Genomic DNA, 23,757 nt, shown 5'->3' with positions numbered 1-23,757 from the left:
GGGAGTACCTGATTTTTATGCAATCATGCGGTCACGCATAGCTTCGGTCTGGGCAAACGTATGGCAAAATTCGCAGCAAAATGATATTCTGGCGCTGTTTACTGTCAACCCGAGCAATAAGATCCTAAAGCACTGGACAGCCGTGCACCTGGACGAAAATGGTAAATAATATATAAATTTATATAACAAAGGATCTGTCTACAGCATCTGCTTCAATTTATGTTTAATTTTATGTTATTGTTTTATTTATATAATTGTATTGTATGAGTTTTTAAACTTGAAATAAAGAATTTATTATTATATTATTATTATTAAGAATAGTAACTATATTTGCATATATTTATGTAAAATTATATGCGGTTTTACTTTACAATAGACAAAGGATTAGCTGTTCGGACAGCTACAAATCGAGCGACTAGAATACAATCGGCCAGTGAGCAGTGCCTACCTGTCCGTGCGCGGCGGCGCGGCGCGCGCGCGGCGGCGAGGGGCGCGCGGCGGCCATCTTCTCCGGCGCGTTCTGGATCAGCAGTATCCTGCAACACATCACGACACTCCACTATTCATCACCACCATTATCACGACGAAACAGTTAACATTACAACGTAACGGCTTCCGATCCCAAGCATCGATAACTATTAAGCGTCTGTGGCAGTTTGCAAACGTGCGTATAGTTAAAAAAAAATAGACTTGATTTTTTCGACTGAAACCTTAAATCTGTTAAACAAGAGATATTGTTTCTTTTATGCAGGTCGGTTAGCTACCGGATCCGTCCCGAGCGAAAAGAACGAGCCCTTTTAAAAATCAATTTTACCATCCTATTTATATGGTTCAAATTCATGTAACAGCTGATTCGGATAACAATAATACGTTTTGTTAATAATAGTAATTAGTAATAATACGGCGGTCGGACGTTCTACTTTACTCAAACGTGTTATTACTTGCAAACGCACTTAGTTTTACTTTTACATTACACTGCTATGGAACTAGCCAACTTTGCCCGCTTATAGTAAAGTACATATGTACTTCAAATACACATGAAAACTATGTTTTCGCAAAAACATGCTTCGAATTTTCATCTGGAAATGAATTGAAAATTTTATTTTAAAAAATGTTTCGAAAAATGTTGATGGCGGACAAAGTTATTTCAAAATATTGTCAACTTTGCCCACGTCGATTATATGAAAAAATCAGGATCAGACACCAAGCCTCCTAATCTTAGTAAAACTGTCGCCTGCGGTATTTCCGAACCGTTACTACTTTAAAACCTTCAAAAAAAGAGCGTACTGCCATCTTAAATTCGGGCAACGCACTTACAACCCCTCTGGTATTGCTGGTGTCCATTGGCAACGGTAATTGCTTACCATCAGGCGATTCATATGCTCATTTGCCTCCTACATAGTAAAAACAATAGTTAAAAAAGAGACGCGGAAGAAATTGGTCAGGAACTCTGGAATCTTTTACGCGTATTTTAAGTACTAATTAACCTTTTGGACGCCAAGAACGCCTAAAGTTGTCGTTACTAGCCGTGCCCACAGCGCCAAGGATACCTATACGTGTTATGACGGACGATGTCAAAGTAACCTTCACACTTTCCAGTAAGATTTACATTCGTTGCCTTGCGCCCGGGACCTTGGCGTTTGAGTGATGTTTGTGTTTATGACACAAAGCGCTCAAAAGGTTAATACAATTTTTTTTAATAATGTGCTACATAAACAAACTTTTTGGGGTTGACCAATGACCGAACACCGTGCGAAATGTAAGAATCGTTGGTCAGTAGACACCGGGTTTCAAAGGTGTTTTTTTTTATTTAAACACCTTAATTCATAAAATTTAGCAAACCTTTGTTAAGTTATGTATGTTCTTTTTTTTTAACGAGCCTACAGTACCTCACTGCTGGACAAAATCCTCCCCCCTTCCAATCTTCCCGATTAACTGCAGCATCCGTCCAGTTGCTGAGAAATGCGTCCAGGTCGTCCCGCCATCTCCTCTTAGGCCCACCATACCGGCATTTATGTTGTGGCACCCACTCCGTGGCTAGTTTAGCCCACCTCAGTGGGTGCATACGTCGTACATGGCCTGCCCAGTCCCACTTTAGCCTGGCGGTTTTGACCCCAACGTCGACGATACCTGTTTTGGTGCGCAACGTAGTATTTCGGATCCGGTCAATCCTATTCTTTTCCTACTTCACCTTCAAGAGCTTGGTAAGGCTTAACAGGTGTTTGTGAATACGCCAAATTATTATTACCTATTGTGAGCGCGCCAACGATTACACAGGTGCAGGTACTGGCGACACTGGATGTACATGAACACTGCTCCGCCCGTGAACCCCACGGCGACCACCACCAGCTTCGTCCAGAACGGCCACGCTGTAACACAAATAAATAGGGTTTTATTAACAATCCAAAACAGTAACTTATTGAGAGGGCCCGTAAAGTCAGGAAATTAGAAAGGAACAAAAAATATTTAGTATTAGATACCGATTAGAAAATTAAAACTTCAGCGTAGGACGTAATTCAAATTAATATTGTTTTCAATATGACTCCACAACACAGGCATAACCTAGTGGGGCAGTCATGGGTTAAGAAAATCTTGTACACTAAATGGAAAATAAACATTTTTTTTTTACAATTGGTTTGTCAAGTACTTAAGAACAATATTTTGAATTGAATCATTTACCACGCGAACAGTTAGCTATTACGTCGTCCTTTTTTAAAATCAGTGTTGTGGTCGAGTCTGTCGTTTCGATTCATATGACATTTCCGTAAGATCATAAAAATCGCTTAAAAAATAATAAACGATACATTTGAAACAAAAACAAAATGACAATATAATGACATACTATGTGATTTTTTTTTATTAATAATACAAATGAAACAATACAAACTTGCAAAAATCGGCAATAGCAAGCTTAAATAATTATTTTATGCAGTCTACAATACACTAATCCATAAAAACGAACATTATGAACATGAAAAGTGAGTAATACTGAAATGTATAATACGAGTATAATGTGTAATACTGCAGATAGGAGTCATGCGCATAAACTAAACCACAAGGTTCATTAACCTACCGCTGATCTACCATGTGTGTACCTATAATACCATCGCGGCCACAAAGACAATTAGCAACCTTAATGCATAGACATAAGGTCTACCCATCCAGTTTAGTGTCGCTCTTAAAATGTAATGAAAAACTTGAAGGTGACCTACCTAGGTCGGGTTGGTTAAAAAAGGTTAAGGTAAATTTCGAAGAAATAGTCATGTCGTTTCACTGAACCAATATAACTACACTTTTAATTTTGAAGTATTTTTTAATGTTTAAACAAATGTCAAATAATGTCAACTTTGCCCGCACAAAAGAACCGGTTTTGTTACTCCTGTTTTTGTAAAACAAAATGAATGACTAAACTGTTTTGGTTAATCGGGTCATCTGGGTGTCATTAAAATATTTTTCAACTTTGTTTTAAAAGAGTTTGAGTGGGCAAAGTTACGTAGGTAACTAACTTTACGGTAGATACCAAAGTAAAATTGGGTCTATATTTTTTCAAATTTTACTTGCCATCTAGAACGTTCTTTTTATTCTGTACAAGTTCGTCGATACTTAGTCTGCCGATACTAGTTTGTTTGGTTTAGTTTTTCTGAACAGCAGCTGTATAAACGGCGAATAAAGAGTTCACTTCGGCACAGTGGTGTTCCACACTGAACTATAAACAATGAACAGTTAACAATGAACATCACTCACTTCACTATATACGGGATCTGACGAGCATAATTTTAAACGGAAGGACACTTTAAGAGACTTGAGAGTAATTGAGATAAAAGGTAAAAACCCTGTCTGATCTTCCATCGCACATTTGGAAAGCCCGTCGGCCCATCGGTCTGTCAGTTATTCGCAGAAGCTGTCAATCGCGAATAACTAATAGGCCGATATCGTCCGGCGAACTGGTAATCAATGGGTCTCTTTAAATAATTCAATTTGACGACCGGTCTGGCCTAGTGGGTAGTGACCCTGCCTACGAAGCCGATGGTCCCGGGTTCAAATCCTGGTAAGGGCATTTATTCGTGTGATGAGCATGGATATTTGTTCCTGAGTCATAGGTGTTTTCTATGTATTTAAGTTTTTATAAATTATATATATCGTTGTCTAAGTACCCTCAACACAAGCCTTATTGAGCTTACTGTGGGACTTAGTCAATTTGTGTAATAATGTCCTATAATATTTATTTATTTATTTAATTCAAGGGCAATATCGATGTGAGGGCTGAGGGTAAGGTGTCACTGGACTTTAAGCATATAGCCAAATCACCACTAATGTTTTAACATCTACCCTCGAGAACGCAGCTATGGCGGGTCCACTTGTCAGAGACAGAATCCTGTACCACCCACCCACCTGTCGGGTGTCAAAACGCCCCGGAGCACTCGGGTACGTAGGATCGCTACCATTAAACTTTTTGACACCAATGACAGATATATCCGCACCGTAGGTCCAACGCCGTAGACGGATCCGTCACAGAACACAAAGCAACATAGACCTACGTGAATATGCATAAAGTTCAATTTCAATTTTGGCACTTCGGTGACGTGGCATCTGAGTGCTTTTGAGTTTGACACGACGTCGAAAAGGACTTGTCATACTGGAATTATTAAAATGATGAAGAAAAAAAATATCAATTGGAAATCTAAAGAGATTATTTTTAAATTGATTTACGGTCAACATTCTTAAATGGACAGGTAATTTATTATAAATCTTACTTGCTAAGCAGAACACACTTGCGTAGTATGGACGATGGTAATCCCCTCTAATAAGAGGTAAATATGATTTTAATATTGCTAACGACACAGGGTAAACGCATTACGAGTATTGCACATCGTTTACATTAACTATTGTTTATTTAATTTGCGTATTAATTGCCGGACGGTATAAATATCATCGAGAAACATCTTGTTTCCCTGTTACAGAGAGCTAATACGTAGTATTATAATTTTGTTGAAAAAAGTCAAGTTAAGAAGCTTAAAGAACTCAAACTTCGACTTATCGGCTATTTTTAAAGATACAAAGGTCTGAAAAGACTTCAGGTTTTAATAGTACTTTACGATTCATTTAAATTTCTCGGAGCTCGCGTTTAGGCTTGTTTAGAGAGGTAGATAAAAAAAAACCTGTACTACTCAGTGGCAGATCTGCCCTAAGGCCCATTTAGCCGGGCTTAGGGGGTGGGCAGATATTACGGACGGCAGTCTATATGATGGGTGCTAAAGGCAGGGACGGCTAGTACTTACGGCCTGGGGCCTAGTGCGGCTAAGACTGCATATCCGCCACTGGCACTACTCTAACTACTGCACTAAATGTACCATGTTACCTATGAGCCTGCGATGCACGTATATAGCTTGTTCTATAAGCACGGATAGACTCCGTAAGACGCAGAGACCTTTCAGACACTGTCATGTAAATTACACTATCATTAAAAGGGTATGTATGAGCCCACGATGCACCTCTTCTACAGCTGGTTCTATGAGCACGTATAGACTCCACATGACGCAGAGAGCGGGAACGCAGTGGAATAGGACAGCGCAGCAGAGACGCCAACGCCCCACGCCTGACATTTCCAGCAAACTTTGTTACAAAGAGCATGTTACCTATGAGCCCGCGGTGCATTTCTTCTACAGCCCGTTCTATGAGCACGAATAGACTCCACATGACGCAGCCATCTTTGTTACAAAGAGCATGTTACCTATGAGCCCGCGGTGCATTTCTTCTACAGCCCGTTGTATGAGCACGAATAGACTCCACATGACGCAGATAGTGGGGACGCAGTGAAATAGGACATCGCAGCAAAGGCGCCAGCACCCCACGTCTGACATTTCCAGCAGTCTTTGTTACAAAGAGCACGTTACCTATGAGCCCGCGGTGCACTTCTTCTACAGCCCGTTCTATGAGCACGAATAGACTCCACATGACGCAGAGCGCGGCAACGCAGTGGAATAACACAGCGCAGCAGAGACGCCGACGCTCCACGCCTGACATTTCCAGCAACCGCCACTGTAAAAAACACATTCGATAAGATGAAAATGTCTGTCACATTAACCTTTAAAGTATCATTATTGACGAGGGTATTCAAAAACATATTAATTAGTTAACTGTATACGGCCGGATTCGGCTTTAGATTAGTTACCGAGCGGAACCCAGGCTCCTTTGAGCCGTGACAAAAATCCGGGACAACGTGAGAAAAATGATGATGATAGACCGGATCCGGCGCACGAAGATCTAAATTACGTATTTAGACCTGAGAAAAGTAAAGGAAATCGTTGTGGCCCAGGTCAAAAATGTTAAGACCTCCTGATCTAAGTCACTGGTACCCGTTACAGAATTAAATGGATTCACGCGACGAAAAAAAAAATCTATTTTCTACGATTATATTCATTCTATTCCAATCATACATAACTTGTTGAAGAGAAAATTAAATCGGATAATATATATGTAAAATAGATAAATACCTAGGTAAACGCATAGAAAACATAGAAATCCCTTTATTTCCGTGTTTAGCTCATGGACAACATACAGTTATTAATGCGTCATGCACACAAATCTTCGTTATGACATCGTTAGTGTTACAAGGTCAACTATTTTTCGGACGTCAGCATTTCTAAATAATTACCTATACAGATTCGCATACTGGCACGTACAACGCGTTTGGACTCTTTATTTTTTTGAATAATATGTATTGGAAAACCTTCATTTCTGTCGATATCTTTAACAGAATTTACAATTCGCATTGACTATGTGCATGAAAATGACATCGTTCTGGCGGAATTTCACATGGACAGCTTTTAAAGTCCCAATTTTATGATGAAGTCGAGTTTTATTGCATGACTTTCTAGCTGTTGATTATATTTTACATGAGACAAATTTAAAACTATATTTCAACTCATACAAAAAGCTCGTCACATTTTTTGGGGACTAAAAACAAGACAACGAAAGGGATTTTGACCCAAACATGTTAAAATAACGTAATACATCATTTCTTCCAGTGGTACAACTATGCGTGAGCGAAGCAGCTCCTCCCACAAAGCCTCTCACTTAAAGACCCCGCGGAAGCCAGCCCTTTTTATTAAAGAAAAGGGCCTCGCTGATGCCACTTCGCCCACGGCTAGATTAAGTCATATTACGCCACTAATATCTTCTAAAAAACTGTGCAGCTAATTGTCCCCTGGGTACGGTACAGAATAACAACAAAATGCAGCCCCTTTAATAATTTGAAACTGTTTCAAACAGAGTAGGTACCAGTGGCGACGCGTCACAAATAATCGTAGCGAACCCGGAGCTAATTTTGAAATCCTTTTCTTCATGAACCGATTGTGAAATTACTCAACAGGCTGAAATTAGACAAGCCGGTGGGAATCGGGTTCTTTGAACGATCCGATCCGCCACTGGTAGGTACTCTAGTCTAGTAGTATCGAACAGTAATATTAATACGTGACGTTCATCCCGTATCGAGCATTATCATAATCGCTAGTAATAGTTTCCATACTTATATAATTAACTGAGGCGCAGTTGGTCACGTGCGTCCATAACGAAATATCGACTATTTAGACGATTACACGATCACGCGATCTAATTAAAACCTTTAGCAGCTCTTAATCTCTTATTTAGTTCTGAAGGTATAAATTACGTATTACATTTCTTACTTAGTATGTTTTATATCGTAAACCCCGCTAAACGCGAATTTCACTCAACGAGATTTTCTGCGGAACGTTTAAAATACAAAATACTATTACGTTTATTTCATTGCTTTTTGCAGCAGTTCTTAAGTCTAAAGGACGTAGTCCATCTTAGGTATAAAGAGTAGGTATAGGTAACTATTTATCTCAACAATGTGGAACAATTTCATTGTGTAAGTAATGGAAAATGTTACCCTCGCGTACGCTTTCGCTTTTAAAATACAGTACTTATAGTTGAAGAAGTAATTTGCAACGATGCGACATTAAAGTTGTTCGAGAGACCGGTACAAATTATATTTCTTCAACCATACTAATACTAACTTTAATCATAGGTTTCGTCGCGAGTTAATACCACGTATTCAACATCATCTTCCTAGCGGTGTCCCGGCATTTTGCCACGGCTCACTTGGGTAGTCTAGGATATATTCGGGAACTTCAGTAATTCTAATAATTGGCTCGGGCATTGTCGCAGAAATAAGATTGTGGTTCGAAATCAGGCACTTCATGCGGTAAAATTTTGAAGTAAGTATTAGATAATACCATTATTATAAACAATTAAAGAGCCTAATTAAAACTGCACGCTTACTTCTATAGAGTTATTCGTAATGCTAAGAAACGCAGTATGGTTTTCTACGAAAGCGGTTGCCATCTGACCTTCCAAGTCAGGGAAATTATGCCTGATTGATATTATGTAGTCCGGTTTCCTTGCGGTACTGAAATAAATTCCTAGATCTAACTAGCCTCGGTTCAAATTCAAACTAATCTCAATGAATGATACCGCAGCGCGACCTAAAGTTGTTTACAAAAAACAAATGAACTAAATTGGATTATTTTGTTCCAGAAAATAACGATTAAAAATGGAAAAATTGGACCTATGTGGATATAACAATTTTTACTCGTAATTTTTGTATGTAAAATGGACAGGGTTGTTCGGGGTCCACCATGTATTGGTTAAGTATAATACAATACAATACAAATACTCTTTATTGCACACCTCAATACAGAAACAGTACAAATAATACAACACATAAACAAGAGGTAAACAACAGGCGGTCTTATCGCGATCTCTTCCAGACAACCATATATAATTAACGTAATTCCATGCCTTCTTACAGTGACAATCAATGTGATGTGATACCTATTTAATAATTATTGTCACTATTTACATACGACGCTACGAAGAAAACAAATTCCTTGACCGTACATATTTTGAAATAATTTTTTTTGTATAAATAATATATTATATAAATCATTTTTGGTACAAGCTTTTATCGCTGACTGTAGTTTTCTTTCCACATGCAACTAATACTCATCGACACAATTCTAACAGCCCCACACACAATTAGGTTGCGTTGTTTTACGTCAGAGTTCCTGTGGCCACCTGCTGCTCCATCATCAGATCAACTCGATGGTACCAAATTTCAGCTTCATCGGAAACCGGGAAGTGGGACAAGTTTAACTAGCAAGTGATTACAGACAGACAACGGGACAGGTGAAACTAAATAAAAGCTTGTAATATTTTAAATGAGGCGCTTGGATCCAAAAAACCCGGGAAGTGGGACTGCTCGTGAAAACCAGTACCCCTAGTGTAAATAAATTCGATTTCCAAACGTGACGTACGCGTTTGCGTTTAGTCTCATTTTGTATTGAATTTCGAAAGAGCGCGCCAAGCGGGACGTTTTGGAAACTCAAAATCCTATACAAAATGACACTTAACGCAAACGCGTTCGTCACGTTATGATGTCGATCAAAGTTACACTAGGGGTACAGAACGGAACTCCTCAACGACGCGTATTAGGTACATTTGCCGATTCGTTTCCTTAAATTCAGCAACTTATGATCGTAAAAGTGCTTGAGGTAAAGTGAAACTGATCAAGTGATCACGTGCAATGACCTACAATAATATGTCACACAACGAAGCGTGCAAAAATATTTGACATAGCCTTATTGTCATTATTGAATTATGGGCCGTATGGAGTGCCACATCGGTCAGCAGTGATCTATTGTGACGGCCTTTTACGGCCCGTGGGTTCAGGTTCTTGTCTCACTCTCACTAAACGTAAACGTGAGCGAGACGGCTGTGCGTGCCCGGGATCGCGGATATCATGTTAATTGTTATTGCTAATACGTTTAACAAAAAAAAAATCGATGCGTGCGATCAAAAGTTATATCACACATTTCTGGAAGCAATTTTCATATTTTTAGCTTTTGTGCAAAAAGTGTTACAGATTTTTAAGGTGCGTTTTAGACCTATATTTTTTTCTATCAAGCGAAACTCAAGATTGCTAAATTTTTGACAAGCGTATTGTGTATCTATTCAAAATCACCGCGGCTATTGGGACCGTGCGAAGTGCATGGTGGGGGTAAGTAAAGCGATCCCAGCGCATAAGGTGGTAAAAATTTGAACTAACTGCGGATAGCGTCTTTAACATTTCGTACAATTATATGACTCAAAATGAAACTTTGATTTACGATTACTCCTGAAATATTCATTTAAATTGAATGGTGTAAGGGACCATTGTAATCTGTATGAAATGCTTAATATAACTAACGTATTTATTTTGATAATTGTTAATAATGTATCCATGTAAATAGCTTTGCAAATGCCACATATTACGTGATCTTTTTCTAGAAGTTAAGAATAGATATAGTAAGTTATCCTTAAAAGATAGACATTTAACATCGCGGACTTTTTTGTAGACCTATGAATGAGAAACAACCCCACCATACATTGTGTTTTTATAGCTCAAACGGATTAGGCAGCGTTTTCGATTAAAGCTCCTAGCCAGCGTGATTTTTTCCGACAACATCGTTATATTTCAAACAATTTACACAAAACCTTAACAAGTTATATACACTCGGCGTCACGGAAATCGCACACCCACGGGTTTTTGATTCAAGCCGTTATAGACCTTATGTTGTTGAAGGTAAAGTATGAGTGTGTGGGTTCATTTTAAAGATAATTTAACCCTTCATTTAAAAAAAAATCAAAAGTTACTAAAGAGTTAAAAAAAAAACTTTTTAATCAGAAACAATAATCATGCAAAAAAATCAACAAATTAAAACACAATAAAATCAACAAATATTGGAACACAAATGGCTAAAACTAAACTTAAAACCTAGTGTTCCCTCCTTTGGCCTTAATTACTGCCACCATGCGAGCCCTCATGGACTTCACGAGCGTTACGATGTGCTCTTGAGGAATAGCTTCCCACTCCTCAATGACGGCATCTCGAAGCTGTTCCAGGGTCGCCGGTGCAGGATCACGTGACCGCACCTTCCGCTTTAGCTGATCCCAAAGGTGTTCGATGGGATTCAGGTCCGGACTCCTTGCTGGCCACTGCATAACGGTGATCCCAACCTGATCAAGGTAGTCCCGAACAATCAACGCTGTGTGGGAGCGGGCGTTATCCTGCATGAATGTGAAGCCGGGACCGACAAATTCGGCGTATGGAACCACATGGTCCTCCAGGATCTCCGTGATGTACCGATGCGGGAGACACAGACGAGCTCGGTTTTGCCGGCGAGGGAAATGCCACCCCAGAACATGCAGGATCCTCCTCCGTATCCGACGGTTTCTTCAAGACATGCCCGTGAATAACGTTCCCCTTGCCTCCTGTACACTCTTCTGCACCTATCGTTGCAGAAAAGACACACCCTGGTCTCATCGGAGAAGAGGACAGCCTTCCACTGGTCGACCGTCCAATCCTTGTGTTCGCGAGCAAACTCACGTCTGATTCGCCGATGCTCTGCTGTCAATTTGGGACCCATAGCCGCTCTATGGGGCATGATCTTCTTCTCCCGCAACCTTCTTCTTACTGTAGAAGACGCTCACAACGGTTCTCCGATCTGCTCGTAGCTGCTGCTGCAGCTGAACAGCGTTGGTGAAACGGTTCCGCAAAGAAGACGACACAATAAAGCGGTCGTCTCTCTCGGAAGTGCAGCGCTGTCCTCCGGATCCGGGCTTCCTGGTGAAGTTTCCAGTTCTCTGGAATCGATGAACTGCTCGGAGAACTCGGAAACGGCTTATGTTGAGCTGCCGAGCAACCGCAGACTTCGTCATTCCTGATTCCACCAGGGCTACTGTTTGAGCTGCTACTGCTTCCGTGGTATCCATTTCTTGGGGTGTTTTCTTTCTCCAGTTGTTCCGGTGTGACCTGTGTCAACTTCGGATACCGAATGACCCATATTTCACTTTTACCCCCCTTTTATACCTACCCAAGGTAACCCAACTAGCGACCCTTACAACGCGTATTCTAGGTGTTCTTTCAGAACGCCATAATTTCGTGATTATTATATTTTTTTCAGAAAATGCTTTATTCATGATTTAAAGCTTATTAATTGTGCTTTTAAATGATATTAATATTGATACAGTATAATACATATTATAAGAGCTATATTCGCTTGAAACAAAAATCGGTGGGTGTGCGATTTCCGTGACGCCGAGTGTACTTAAGCCTTCCTCAAGAATCACTCTATTGATAGATGAAAGTCGTATGAAAATCCGTTCAGTAGTTTTTAGTTTTGGAGTAGTTTTATAAGATGTAGTGAATTGACGTTTTCCCCTAGACTTGCGGACACTAGGTTGCGTGACAGTCGTGCACGCTCCCAATATGAAGCTGATTGATCACTGCCAGTCATCTAATTGATAGATTAAAGTGCTACTGGGCTAATATGGTCGGCTGTTTATCATTTGTCACCATGCCTGTCACGCTCTAACAAGTATACAAGTGCGAAAGTAAGGCCTGACATGACAGGTGATAATAATGCGAGCATAGAAGTAGAAAAAGATCAAACAAAATTTAGATAACATGTTTTTTGTAAAGTCGGTTTTATTGTTAACGATTATAATTTATTGAGGTGTGCCATAAAGATATATATTATTAAAACAAATTACACAAACTATAGGACTTCGTGATCAATGTATATTAATGTAGATATTGCAACTCATCTAATTAATAATCTAGCTATGATGTAAATTACTATTATCTATCCTCTATCTACACAATTCGTATCTATTATTGCATTGTCTATTGTGTCAATTACAACATAATCTTCCCATCGTAACTATATCGCCTTCAGGTCAAAATTGGAGGACAAAATCATTAATTTATTTATACTTCACTAGCGACCGGCCCTGGGGGCCTACCGCGAAAACCGAACTTCGCAATTTGCGGGGATCTTTCTCTTTTACTCTCACTAAGGCGTCATTAGAGTGACAATTGACGAACTTCGATTTTCGCGGTTATAGCCCTGGCTTCGCACGGGTAACACAAAACCTTAACAAATGAAACAAATTATACACCTTAACCTTCCTATTCTTGAGGAAGGTTTAGGTGTATAACTTGATTACTCTATTGATAGGTGACAACCGCATAGAAAATCCGTTGTTTTTGTGTTGCGGGCCTAGCGCAAAAATAATTATCAAGGAAACTTCCCAGCGCCTAACAGACACCTCAGGTGACCGGAGGGCTGGCAGTTACCTCGGCCAGAGGATACGCCTGGCCATCCAAAAAGGTAACGCTGCCAGCCTTCTGGGTACCATAATGCACTTTAGTTTTAATTTTATTGATTATTTTGTTCGTTTTTTAAGTTATATACTATGTTACTTGATTATCAATAAACTCTACATAGTTTGTTTAAAAAAAACAAAGGGTTGCACTACGGGAGTGCCGGCAGAAGTGAAAACTTTAATATTAACGTTGTGTATTTTTGATATTTTGAAATGGTTAGGGAATAATTTTGCACGAATTGCTTTAATTATCAGTATAAAAGTACTATCATTTATGCATACGTTTTCGCCGCGCGGTAGAAAGAGAGAGGTATACTTCCTCTCCGACGCCGCGCCGGCGGTCTACTGGCTTCAATGACATGACATTGTAACAATTTTTCGATCAGATCACGTGTCCGTCTTACGAATTTTCTATCTGATGAAACTGTCGGTTAGGTACGTGACCTGTCGCGAGTTTAACATTTTTTCCCCATCACAAAAAGTGCACAGCGCCGCTAAAGAAGTCTTCACTTCAAAAAAGTTATAAAGTGTAGTGATATTGTTTTGGTGTGTCAATTTGACGTACCTCACTATGACGAAGAATTTTAATTAAAAATAATAATCAATTTGTACGAATAACTTACGAGTTTTAAACCCACTAGACCAGACAGGTCGTCAAATATAATATAATCGATATAATACCCGTTGATTTCCTGTAACAACAGTGCATTACAGAATTACAGTTGTAATTGTCCACTAGTCCAGGGTTTAATTTACAGAAAAGGTTTTCCTAGTAATTTGCATTATTTTAATAACTATATCCTAGTACTTGTTCATTATGACCTCGCATGCAATAGTTATTCTGTATATGGATTAGAAAACTCCGTAGAAGTAAACATTTGAATTTTTTTATACCACGTTGGTGGCAAACAACATACGGCCCGTCTGATGGTAAGCTGTCACCGTAGCCTATGGACGCCTGCAACTCCGTATGTGTTACATGCGCGTTGCCGACCCTTTAAAAACCTGTACACTCCTTTTTTGAAGAACTTTATACTGTAGACCCTCGGGAAAACCTCAAAATGTTGGTAGTGTGCGGTATACACCGTGTTTTTATTGAATTCCGTTAACTTCAAACTTTCAAGAAAAGAGCGTACTCCCATCTTAAAGGCCGGCAACGCACTTACAACTCCGGTGTTGCAGGTGTCCATGGGCGGCGGTAATCGCTTACCATCAGGTGATCCGTCTGCTCGTTTGCCTTCTCTACCATAAAAAAAACTTCGGGGCATGAGTAAGTTTGTTTATGGAAACTAAATGGCAGAGGTAATTTTGTAAAAAGAAAAAAAAAATATTTTTATAAAAAGTAATTAAATGTTGCATATAGCGTTGTTGTAACATTTAACTCAACCAAACAATTGAAAACATATCAATGACATTTCAAACATCGACCGTCCGAGATAGTACTTACGTTTAGTAGCAAATGTATTAACTCGTACTAAACACTAATCAATATGTAAACAGACCCTAAAGCAAAGGTACACGCTCGTAGGGGCCTTGTAAGATAAAAATAAAGCATTGATTATCTCCGAAATGGAGTTAAAATTTAGGAATGCACCCTTAATAACTATATCCGAATGCACCCTTAATAACTAGACCCGAAAAACGGGTCCGTAAAAAGCTGCCACTGAATGCGCTAGGAAGAAGCTGCCTATCACTGGTACAGAAAAAATAATAAGTAAAAAAACTGACAATCATCTAAATTAAAAGTCGCTTTTTATTGCAGTTATTCTAAAAACCTTAGTTTGTTCTCAATCGCATCAGTTTTTTTTTCATTTGAAGTTTACAGTTTTTTTTCTTTTCGGTACACCCATTAGTTATATTGAAATACGTTTCTACCCGTTTGCACCCTAACAGAGCCCAGGGTCCGTTTTGGCAACCTAATCCCCAGAATGGGCTTAGCCTCTAGGTTTTACAAAAGCCGTTGCCGGCAGACCTTCCAACCCGTAGAGGAAATTAGGCCTTATTTATTTATTTATTTGTTTATTAGGATCACCAACAGAAGATACAATTCACATACTATAATTTACATACTAAAAGAGCACATTTATAATTGATCCCCCACTTATGTAGGTTAGTCCGGTTTCCTCATGATGTTTTCCTTTACGGGAAACTCCAACTTTATAACAAGTAAAATAAATGTCATATTTTTAAAAAAATCGGCCAATAGCATGTCAGACCATGTTCAGCGTAGTTGCCATTCTGTCAGAATAGGCTAAATGTGGGCTATTACTTAGTAAGTATCATGTACCGTACATACATAACAAAAGGGAGTAGATACCTTTTTACTAAGTCTACGTCTTTTTACTAAGCAGAAAAGACTTTTTGCAATAACTCAAACGGCCGGAGCGACCATGTTCGCTATAGTTTTCATTGAAAGTATTTATTGAGCTTTTGTTTTTTTTTCATATTTTTGGATCCATGGTTCAAAAGTTACCGCGGGACCTATATATTTTTCTTTCGGAATGATTATTTCCGAATATATTCACTTTATTAAAAAATGGATGCTGTAGACCCTTATTCGTCTTGAAAGACCTGTCCAACGATACCCCACACTTGGGTTATAACGATTTTTTATCAAATATAAACATTTTATATGGGAAGTACAATAAAAAAAACTTTTTTTGTAGTTTTTCATTTTACCGTTCTATCGCCATAAATGATATATATATGTATTTTTTGCACTAACAATAACGGAACAAAGCTCGGACAGACGGACAGACGGACATGGCGAAACTATAAGGGTTCCTAGTTGACTAGGGAACACTAAAAACATCATAGATACAATCAGAATTTAAACATGCATACATTTTAACAAATTTTTGTCAACCTCCTAAAACCCCTCGTACAAATTTTTGTACATATTCAACAATCTATTCTGAACCTTCATGGAATAACTAAGGGTTTCAAATTCAAAAACAAAACTACTACTTCTGGGATCTCAGGAGGAAATGGGTCGCCGATTGTAATTTATTGCCTCAAATATTTAACTCATACAAACGAAACTGACGAGCTCAAACCGAGGGTTTACTAGTACCTACCGAAGAGTTCCATTATCTATCTTAATTCTAATCCATCATCACTGCCATCAGTTCAGATCGATGATACCAAATTAATATATTGCCATATGGATGTCGGCGGCCTATCGTAAGATCAGGCAGCTCGTAATGTTCCTGTGTAATGTTTTGACGGTAGTCACATTAAACCAATGGATAGGCAGGATAGGTACATTAGCTTTCTTCAGATGCCCGAAGGGCAAAATGTCCAGAAACATTGCTATAACCGCGAAAATCGAAGTTCGTCAATTGCGGGCATTTTTCTCTGTCACTCTAATTACGTCTTAGTGACAGTGAAAGAGAAAGATCCCCGCAATTTGCGAATTTCGATTTTGGCGGTAGCCTCCCAGGTCTCAGGGAACGATACAAAGATATTCACGTTTCACGATATGCCTAAGAATTTCACGATCTGCCTGATCTTACGATCGGCGACCGACATGGACATACTTATGGATTTGGATACCATATGCATATTTGCAAAGTTTCATATTGATCAGAGGTTTAGAATCGACTTTTTTTTTATACTACGTCGGTGGCAAACAAGCATACGGCCTGCCTGATGGTAAGCAGTATCCGTAGCCTATGTACAGTCAGCGTCAAATACTTCGTAGCAGTCAAAGTAGCCAAATAGTTCGGTACACCATATATTTAGTATGGTGTACCGAACTATTTGGCCACTTTGACTGCTACGAAGTATTTGACGCTGACTGTACGCCTGCAACTCCAGAGGAGTTACATGCGCGTTGCCGACCCTAACCCCCTCCCACCCTCGTTGAGCTCTGGCAACCTTACTCACCGGCAGGAACACAACACTATGAGTAGGGTCTAGTGTTATTTGGCTGCGATTTTCTGTAAGGTGGAGGTACTTCCCCAGTTGGGCTCTGCTCTAGATCTGGAATGACATCCGCTGTGCTGTGCCCTACAACACAGAGCGAGATGACATTCACAATGCCCATACCTCTCTTGTGGACGTAGTTTAAGGACATACCCGAGTCCAAAAGGACATACCCGGGTCCGACTTCCAAGATTGTATTGCATTATGCGTTATTTATTTACAAGTGAAGTTAACATAAGCATATAAAATAAACATATAGCTTAGCCGATAATACTTTCAATGAGTCATATTTATCGCACTATATGTATAATGCTTGGCTGATATTAAATTTTTAGTAGAAATCGTTAAATTTACTCGTAAAGAAAATGGCGTAACGTAAATAATGACTAATTATATTTATTGCAAAAACTATTGTAATTTAAACGTCTGCGCTACAATCAGACAAATACAGTGGGTTAATTTGGGTATTGGTATTCCCAGTGGTTCCATGAATATATAGTATATTTCTTATGAATAGATGTTATATTCTAACTTGGAACATCGAAAATCAAAACTTCGTTTTCTGCGTCATGGGGGCCCTAGGATGCACCTCGAATTTGAACATGCGACAAAAAGTGGACCCCCCCATTTCCGACTATAAAACTGGATCCGCCCTTGGACTCTCCGACGTTCGAGAATTCAACTGTGACAGAGAAAAAGAAAACGAAATTTCGATTGTCCATGTTCGCGATAGGCCTTCTGAGGATCGCGCAAATGAACGTACTGCGCTGGATCCACGCGAAGTGATCACATTCGTGACAGCAATCATGTTCGAGACAGCAGATTAACTGCCTGAGTGCCTTCGCTGGATCGGCCTCGCCAAGTCTTTCGAAAGCCGGCAAGTTACGTGGGCAACAATGTCTGGGCCCGGTAGAAGGGGAATAGTCCTGGAGGTACTGGCTTGAAGTTGCGTGAGACTTGAAACTTACAAAAGGGGGTGTGTAAGACCATGCGAAATGGGTAAAAGTCTGAGAGAGAACCTCTGAGAGAGGGCTCAGAAGCAGCAGCTAAGGATGCAACCAACGGAAACACTAAGATGAAAAAGAAAAAAAGAGAATTGTTCGTTTCGTTCAGATCTAATACAGTCACCATTTTCAACAAACAAAAGGAAATGGAAAGAAATTAAAATATCTAAGCGCTCCTAACGGTTTCACATAGTATTGACCATAATATCCGATTAGATATTTATGACTTCACAAATAAAATAAAACACGATAAATATCGTTCTATTTTAGCGTCTTAATTGCTCTTCGCTGAATGCCTCGCTATGGCTTAGCGCCAAATATATACGATATAAGATTCCACATGCGTGGGTAACTAGGTAAGTAGATATATAAGCTTTTGTGCAGCATTAATGGTTAAGATCACTCATATATATTTGAAACGTTCACTTCGTTCAGCCAGTCTCCTTGAGTTCATTCTAAAACTTTTACGTTTACGACCCATTTGAATGAATGATGATTTTTTTACAAACTTTTATTTGAGTAATGGTTCCATTCGGATCGAGTTACAAAAAAGTAGAGTAGGAGGGCAAAAGTCATATTAATAATTGTGGATACTCGGTTATCATCAGTTAACCCTTTAACGCATACCGAAGCCATACATGGTGGTTATGATATTCAACTATTGACAGCGATGAAAGTTCAAAGGGTCTAGCAGGCTACGCGAACAAGAAGTGCCCCCAACGACGGATTTTGTCCATATTTCTGGTAGTGTACTGTTAGGTCCTAAGGACCCTCCATGATTAACATCAGACCTCGATTCTCTTTTGTTTGCGAGTTATTCAGGATAACGTAAAATAATTAGGGTATCATTGAAAGTGTCATATTTTATAAACGATTCAAGTTACGTGAACCAAACAAAATTATATTTGATAACAATAAAAAAAACTACAAAATGCATATTTTTTACCAGCATCCTGTCCTTAAACTTCATTGCAAAAAATATAAATATTTTTTTCCTTCCAATTTTTTTTTTACTTTTCGCGGAGGTACACCTCCAAAAAAAATATGCATGAGTAGCCACTAATTCCCACTACATACACATATTAAAATATTTGCACAAATGTTCGTGCTTCATGTCAAAAAAAAAAACGATTCTCCAATAAGTAGTCACTGGCATTATATGTACAGATAGAAGTACATCAACGATGACGTGTCAGCTTTGATAACATCTGACACATAATATTATCTGCATTTGTTTTTTGCATTTTGTAGTGGTAAATGGAAAACATTAAATGCAAGTCTTGTAAAAAAACATTAAAAAATATCCGTGGGAAACAAAAATGCATAGAAACAGAGCAAGAGGCTGATTTATATAGCAAATGCAGTAATATGTTAATTTGCATAAATGATTTATTGTGTGGTAAGTGTCGACTTTTAGTATATAAACATAAAGCAGTAGGTTGCAGACGCAGAGCCAGCATCGCCAATTGTTGTGCATGTACTCGCAGAAGTTGATGCTACTGCTTTATGTTTATACACTAAAAGCCGACACTTACCACACAATAAATCATTTATGCAAATTAACATATTAGTGCATTTGCTATATAAATCAGCCTCTTGCTCTGTTTCTATGCATTTTTGTTTCCCACGGATATTTTTTAATGTTTTTTTTACAAGACTTGCACTTAATGTTTTCCATTTTCCACTACAAAATGCAAAAAACAAATGCAGATAATATTATGTGTCAGATGTTATCAAAGCTGACACGTCATCGTTGATGTACTTCTATCTGTACATATAATGCCAGTGACTACTTATTGGAGAATCGTTTTTTTTTTTGACATGAAGCACGAACATTTGTGCAAATATTTTTATATGTGTATGTAGTGGGAATTAGTGGCTGCTCATGCATATTTTTTTTGGAGGTGTACCTCCGCGAAAAGTAAAAAAAAAATTGGAAGGAAAAAATATTTTTATTTTTTGCAATGAAGTTTAAGGACAGGATGCTGGTAAAAAATATGCATTTTGTAGTTTTTTTATTGTTATCAAATATAATTTTGTTTGGTTCACGTAACTTGAATCGTTTATAAAATATGACACTTTCAATGATACCCTAATTATTTTACGTTATCCTGAATAACTCGCAAACAAAAGAGAATCGAGGTCTGATGTTAAGCATGGAGGGTCCTTAGGACCTAACAGTACACTACCAGAAATATCGACAAAATCCGTCGTTGGGGGCACTTCTTGTTCGCTTAGCCTGCTAGACCCTTTAAATAAATATTTTTATTACATGCAGTAAGGGGTTAGGAGGAAATGGGACGACCAGTTCTCCATACAAATGTAGTCCCCATTTTTGTCTCTCGATATTGATTAAGTATTATAAGAATTAGAAAAGAAAAACTAAGAAGAGTGAAGGGAAGCTGTGATTGATACGGGAGTTTTCAGAAAATAGTGTACCCAATTATTGAGTTGTCAGTTTGGTGACGATAATTAAGCATTCAATTTCAATAAAAACTTGGGTTTGGTGTTCATTTCATAAACAATAAGCGGTATTTCAATATAACGGGTACGACTCTCTGTAGTTGCGGAGGTCGCTTTCTTTAGCCAAATTTACGAGATCAGAGATTATGAGAAATAGAATCGACAGCGTAAAACACGTAGAAGATTGTGTACCTAACCAGTACACCCGCGCGCGGCGGCACCCCTGTTGGCGGAGGGCGCCGCGCGCACGCGGGCGCACGCGTTGCTCTACTCCGTGCTCGAGGCACAGCCGGCGTGTGATCTGTTTGTAAGTGCGATGGGGCGACTGATGATATAGTGCAAGAGAGTATTAGAAAGAGAGATGCCTGAAAGTACTATATCATAATTGTGTCTTGAAATTGTTTAATATGCCATCCATCCATCCATCATCATCATCCATATCCAATAGCTGTAAGGTGCAAATTGTAATTTGAAATAAAAAATAAACTTAAAATTTAAATAATGCAAAAATTGGATTCCATAAAGATTTCATGCTTAACTGTCGTCACAAAGCTGACAGCGATTAACTTTATTCTCTTTTTATATACTCACGATAATTGGGTACACTATTATCTGAAACTCCCATATACATTAAATAATGTCAAAATATTTTCAATAATGTTAATATCAGCAGAGCAGCATGGTTCTATTTTTATCGCTTGTCACTATACCCATCACTTTCACACTTACATACTTGTTAGAACGTGACAGGCATGGTGCCAAATGATAAAAAACCGACCATCTTAACCCTACAGGATAGTACATACCTCATTGAAAGGCTTTATTTTGGTGTGCATTATGAAGTTGAACTTGCACAGCTCGCAGGAGCGCGTCTCGGACGCCGTCAGCCACTGCTGTAGGCAGCTCTGGTGGACGTACTTCAGGCTCCCTGTAACAACAAGACAAGTATTAAACCTGCGCTCTTGGTATATCATATCGGATGACCTGTGGAGAGAAACAGCTGCTAGAGAATGCCCTGAGGCAGTAACAAGGAAAGGCAATACCCAACTGTCCGGATTTGTTTTGATTTAATTTGATAAATTTTAGAGAGTAGTTTTTTTAGCTGCCCAATTTCTTCCTATTCAGAGAAATTGTCCACGAAAGTACTGAAAACTTAAATACTAAACCACTAAAGTAGTTTTGTTCAAGTAAATTGCTAGTTAATTACTGGTTTTCTCCCATTAGGTTGAGATTGGGCAGCTAAAAATGCGCTTTTCTTATTTTAGACTACTCTTTAACATATATCTAAAATAAATCGCTTTCTTTTCAAAAACAAACAATAATTAAATGTCTAATAATATATAAAAATACACTTTTTACTTTTTGCTGACACCCGATATCGGATTGGACACTGTGAAAACGCTCTTACCTTGGACGCCACGAACGCAAGGTGCCTCCATAGTCCATGTAGCGAACGCTTACGCATGTTAGCTTCAGATTGCATGCTTAATTAGCGCAACTTATTTATGCATGGTTCCCATAAAGCGCGAAATCAGCTAAACTGCGTGTGCAGTCGCGGCGTATTCATTTATCAGGCCGCTTAGCATGACTTGCGTTGTCGCGTGCGACTCTATTCTTGAAGTCGCGCGACAATGCAAGTCATATGAAGGGGTCTGTCGTGCCCAGTACGCCTACGCCTGATGGCTTCCACGCAGTGCTGCGAAAAAGGGTGGCGTCCCTGTGGGGCGGTGGCACTCCTGAAGGTGGTTGCGGATAGGGTGGATAGCCCTCTTATCACTCATTGGATGTCTATGCACATACGATCCAATGAGCACTATACTTTTTACGAACATGGGTATATATTTATATCATATTGTTAATAATATAATGTTGTAAACAAACATTCGTTTTTATATTTCATAGCAGGAATACATTCTCAGGTGCCATTGGGAGTGAAACTGCAATAAACAGCATTAATAATAATACATTAGAGCGTCCAGGCTTTATCCCGTCTACTTTGCCACACAATGAGCTTTTCGAGTGCTGTCTTTTCTTGCAATATGACCAAAGACGATTCAGTTCTATCCACCACCATGACCTTCGTTTTGGACCTATTTACGAAAAGTCCCATCTCCTTGCTAAGCCACTCTATTTGGTTTAGAGGTGCAGCCATTTCAGACTAATTTGCTGCTAGAACAGTAGTTTCATCGACCTAGCGCAAGTTGATGATTTTTACAAGCTTTCATTTAAGTTCAACAATAAATCACAGACAAATCTTGCATGTTAAATTTGACCCACTTCCTGGTTTCCAATGAAGCTGAAAATTTGCAATGCAATATTATGGTACCATCAAGCTGATCTGATGATGGAGACAGGGGGTAGCCATAGGAACTCTGTGATAAAACAACACATCTGTGTTTGGGGTTTTTAGAATTGTCTTGATGAGTATTAGTTGCCTGTGGAAAAAAAGTACAGTCAACGGTAAAAGCTTGTACCAAAAATGAAATTTTTGCCAACAGCTTATTACAGCACCAACTGTGATGCCTCCCTCCTAGTTCTCATAGGTACGTCTCATAATATGCTCTCCATAGGCATTGAAAAGAATGGGCAATAAAATGCATCCCTGGCGTACTCCTTGGTGAATTTGCTCTACCCTTGCCTTATATAAATGGTCACCAGATACAAGGAATAAAGGGCTAGGGTACTATAAGTGTTTGTTGCATTCTGTATGACAATATTTACAAATGACCACATTATAGAGCAACTAAACATTTGGAAGAAGGCTGTTATGTCTTTTAAACTTCTAATAACAATGTATTAATTAAAAATACCTAGAATAATTTTGAATAAATAAATTCATATACAGTTGTTCAAACAGTCATGTATAATTTAAAGAAAATAATATTGACTCATTTTCCCTTTAGTACAATGATAAAACTGATGAATACATCTACTTATTGCTCAATGGGTTTGTTTCCTTTAGAATAATTGCATTACAATGTTTATGAAATCTAATTTAAGGAAATATGCAGATAAAACAAGCAGGCCAATTTGAACAAACACTTTGACAACAAAATTATATCTAAATGATGTCTTTTAGTTGTGATTTTCGCATGTATTTCTCTTGTACTTGTAGATGCACATGCAAATAAGA

The 23,757-nt window shown here is 38.7% G+C and overlaps 1 protein-coding gene across 1 annotated transcript in view; it reads right to left on the bottom strand.

Moving 5' to 3' along the window:
- Positions 1 to 23,757, bottom strand: part of LOC133520129 (E3 ubiquitin-protein ligase MARCHF9-like) — a 34,956-nt gene that overhangs the window by 9,823 nt on the left and 1,376 nt on the right. Inside the window, exons 2-5 of the mRNA XM_061854467.1 lie at positions 21,431 to 21,552; positions 5,895 to 6,039; positions 2,249 to 2,369; positions 449 to 536 (exon numbers count right to left, since the gene is read on the bottom strand). Of these exons, the coding sequence (XP_061710451.1) occupies positions 449 to 536; positions 2,249 to 2,369; positions 5,895 to 6,039; positions 21,431 to 21,552 (476 nt within the window). The remainder of the gene's footprint in view (positions 1 to 448; positions 537 to 2,248; positions 2,370 to 5,894; positions 6,040 to 21,430; positions 21,553 to 23,757) is intronic.

The sequence above is a fragment of the Cydia pomonella genome, chromosome 7, assembly GCF_033807575.1.
Source record: "Cydia pomonella isolate Wapato2018A chromosome 7, ilCydPomo1, whole genome shotgun sequence".
NCBI classification, from domain to species: domain Eukaryota; kingdom Metazoa; phylum Arthropoda; class Insecta; order Lepidoptera; family Tortricidae; genus Cydia; species Cydia pomonella.
Note: the sequence above shows the minus strand (reverse complement) of the source record. Positions and strands in the feature narration are given on the sequence as shown.